Source organism: Prunus mume, linkage group LG4 (genome assembly GCF_029339155.1).
Source record: "Prunus mume cultivar Tortuosa linkage group LG4, ASM2933915v1, whole genome shotgun sequence".
NCBI lineage: Eukaryota > Viridiplantae > Streptophyta > Magnoliopsida > Rosales > Rosaceae > Prunus > Prunus mume.
Window position 1 is genome coordinate 4492146 of NC_142701.1, and position 1925 is coordinate 4494070.

The 1925-nt window shown below is 55.6% G+C and overlaps 1 protein-coding gene across 1 annotated transcript; it reads right to left on the reverse strand.

Moving 5' to 3' along the window:
* Positions 1-21: 21 nt before the first annotated feature.
* On the reverse strand, positions 22-806 carry LOC148917700 (uncharacterized). The gene is made up of 2 exons (XM_089050382.1): positions 546-806; positions 22-429 (listed from the first exon to the last, which is right to left on the reverse strand). The coding sequence occupies exons 1-2, from the start codon at positions 804-806 to the stop codon at positions 22-24; spliced, it is 669 nt and encodes a 222-aa protein (XP_088906508.1).
* Between the last annotated feature and the right edge of the window lie 1119 nt (positions 807-1925).

Below are 1925 nucleotides of genomic sequence, written 5' to 3' on the forward strand. Positions count from 1 at the left end.
GTGGCGAATCAGCCGATCAAGTCATTTGCGGAAGCCGATGATAGGTGTATCTACAATGGCTGGTACTCCCGTTGTGACTTGGGAGATATAAGTTGCCTGAGCGATCTTTCTCTTGCGCTCTTTGGTGGTCAGCCCGGACTCTTGGGAGTCGGCTAGAATGGTGTTGATTAGAATGACCTTTTGGGGAGGTTCCTTGGCAGCTGCATCACGATCCTCGATCTGTTGGATAGCCTTCTTTGCAACGAACTCTATGCAATGGCCTTCTTTGACCTGCTCCTCAAGGTGCCTTTTCCAAGCGTTGCAGTTGTTGGTGTAATGATCGTGCTCCCCGTGGAATGCGCAGTATTTACTGGTGTCTCTTTTAGAGGGGTCTCCCTTCATGGATGGTGGTCTCCTTATCCACGGCTTGTCCTTCACCTGAGCTAGGATCTGGTGGATTGGGATAGCGAACTCGGTGAAGGTCCCTGTTCGCGAGCTTCCTCTCTTGGGGCGCGATCTAGCTTATCTCGGACTTTTTGATCGAACTTGTTGCTCTTTTGGCTTGCCTGCTTCGTCGGGTGGTCAATTTGCTTGCTAGCTTTCTTTGCGTCGATACGATCATCGTCCCAAAGTGCATAGCGCTCTGCCGTCGCGAACACTTCTGCCAAGGTTTGACTTGGAGTTATGGCCAGCTCCCGGTATAGCTCGTGCTCGATTGGCAAGCCCTTCTTGAAAGCTGAGGATGCAACTTGGTCGTTGCATCCTATGATGTTGGCCTTCTCACCCTTAAACCGTCTCAGGTAGTCTCGTAGAGACTTGTCTGGCATCTTGCGCAGGTTGAACAGGTGAGTCCGCATGCTTTGGTGTCTTGTAGGAGGTGTACTCCTTTGTGAAAATGATGGCGAACTCCTTGAAGTTGCCTATTGATGCGGACGGTAGAGTGTGGAACCAATCCTGAGCTGCTCCTCGCAGAGTCATCGCGAACACTTTGCACATCAGGGCGTCGTCTATGCGGGATCATGGCGCTCTTGAAGTGCCTCAAATGGCTCTCAGGGTCTGAGTCCCCCTTGAATGGAGTGATGGATGGCGTTGTAAACCGCTTCGGCGGCGGAGCTCGTTCCACCTCGTCGGTAAAGGGCGAGCAGTCAACTCGATCAATTTCCTTGCATAGGGCCTCCTCCGCGCTTCCTTTGAGTCGGAGACCTCGGAGTTGGTCATTTACTAGCTTTGCGACATCCTCTGCTCGCAGGGTTGGAGTCTCGGGCCGACGTCTTCGGTGCCTCGAGCGCGACTGGCTAACTTCTTCCTCGGTTCCCAAGGGTCGATCCCCTTGGGTGCTCTGCCTGTGAGGCGATTAGGAGATTGAGATTGGGAGGATTCCTCTGCAGCTTGTCGCCGCGTGTTGGTCCTCGAGCGGGCTGGTGGCGTCGATCATCATCCTGCGCTTGCAAGGAAGGTCGTTGGTCGGCGTTTCGGTGCCTCGGCGTGGTGGCTAACCTCTCTCCAACTCCCAAGGTCGATCCCCTGGTTGCCTGCCGGTGGGGCGAGGAGAGAAGGTTGAGTTTGGGAGGACCCCTCCACGGCTTGCCGCGCATGTCGGACCTCAGCGGTGGTGGCGTTGATCGTCATCCTTTGCTTGCAAGGAAGGTCGTTGGTCGGCGTCTTGGTGCCTCAAGCGTGATTGGCTAACTTCTTCTCCCGGCTCCCAGGGTCGATCCTTGGTTGCCTGCCCGATGGGCGGAGAGAAGGTTGAGTTTGGGAGGATCCCTCCACGACTTATGCCGCCGCGACCGCTCACGAACTCGAGCTCCTTGTGGACCTAAGCGAGCACGAACATTGGATTGTGGGCCTAGCCTCTCGAGCACATTGGTCCTGGGTCCTAGCGTCGAGCGGCTTAGAGTGCGGTTCGCGGTGTCTGCGTCTCGTCTGCACGGTCTCGCTCTCTT

Coding starts and splice junctions, on each gene's coding strand:
- LOC148917700 (XM_089050382.1), bottom strand. CDS start 806: ATGCCAGACAAGTCTCTACGAGACTACCTGAGACGGTTTAAGGGTGAG. Junction 430..545: donor TTGACCACCCGACGAAGCAG/GCAAGCCAAAAG, acceptor CCAATCCACCAG/ATCCTAGCTCAGGTGAAGGA.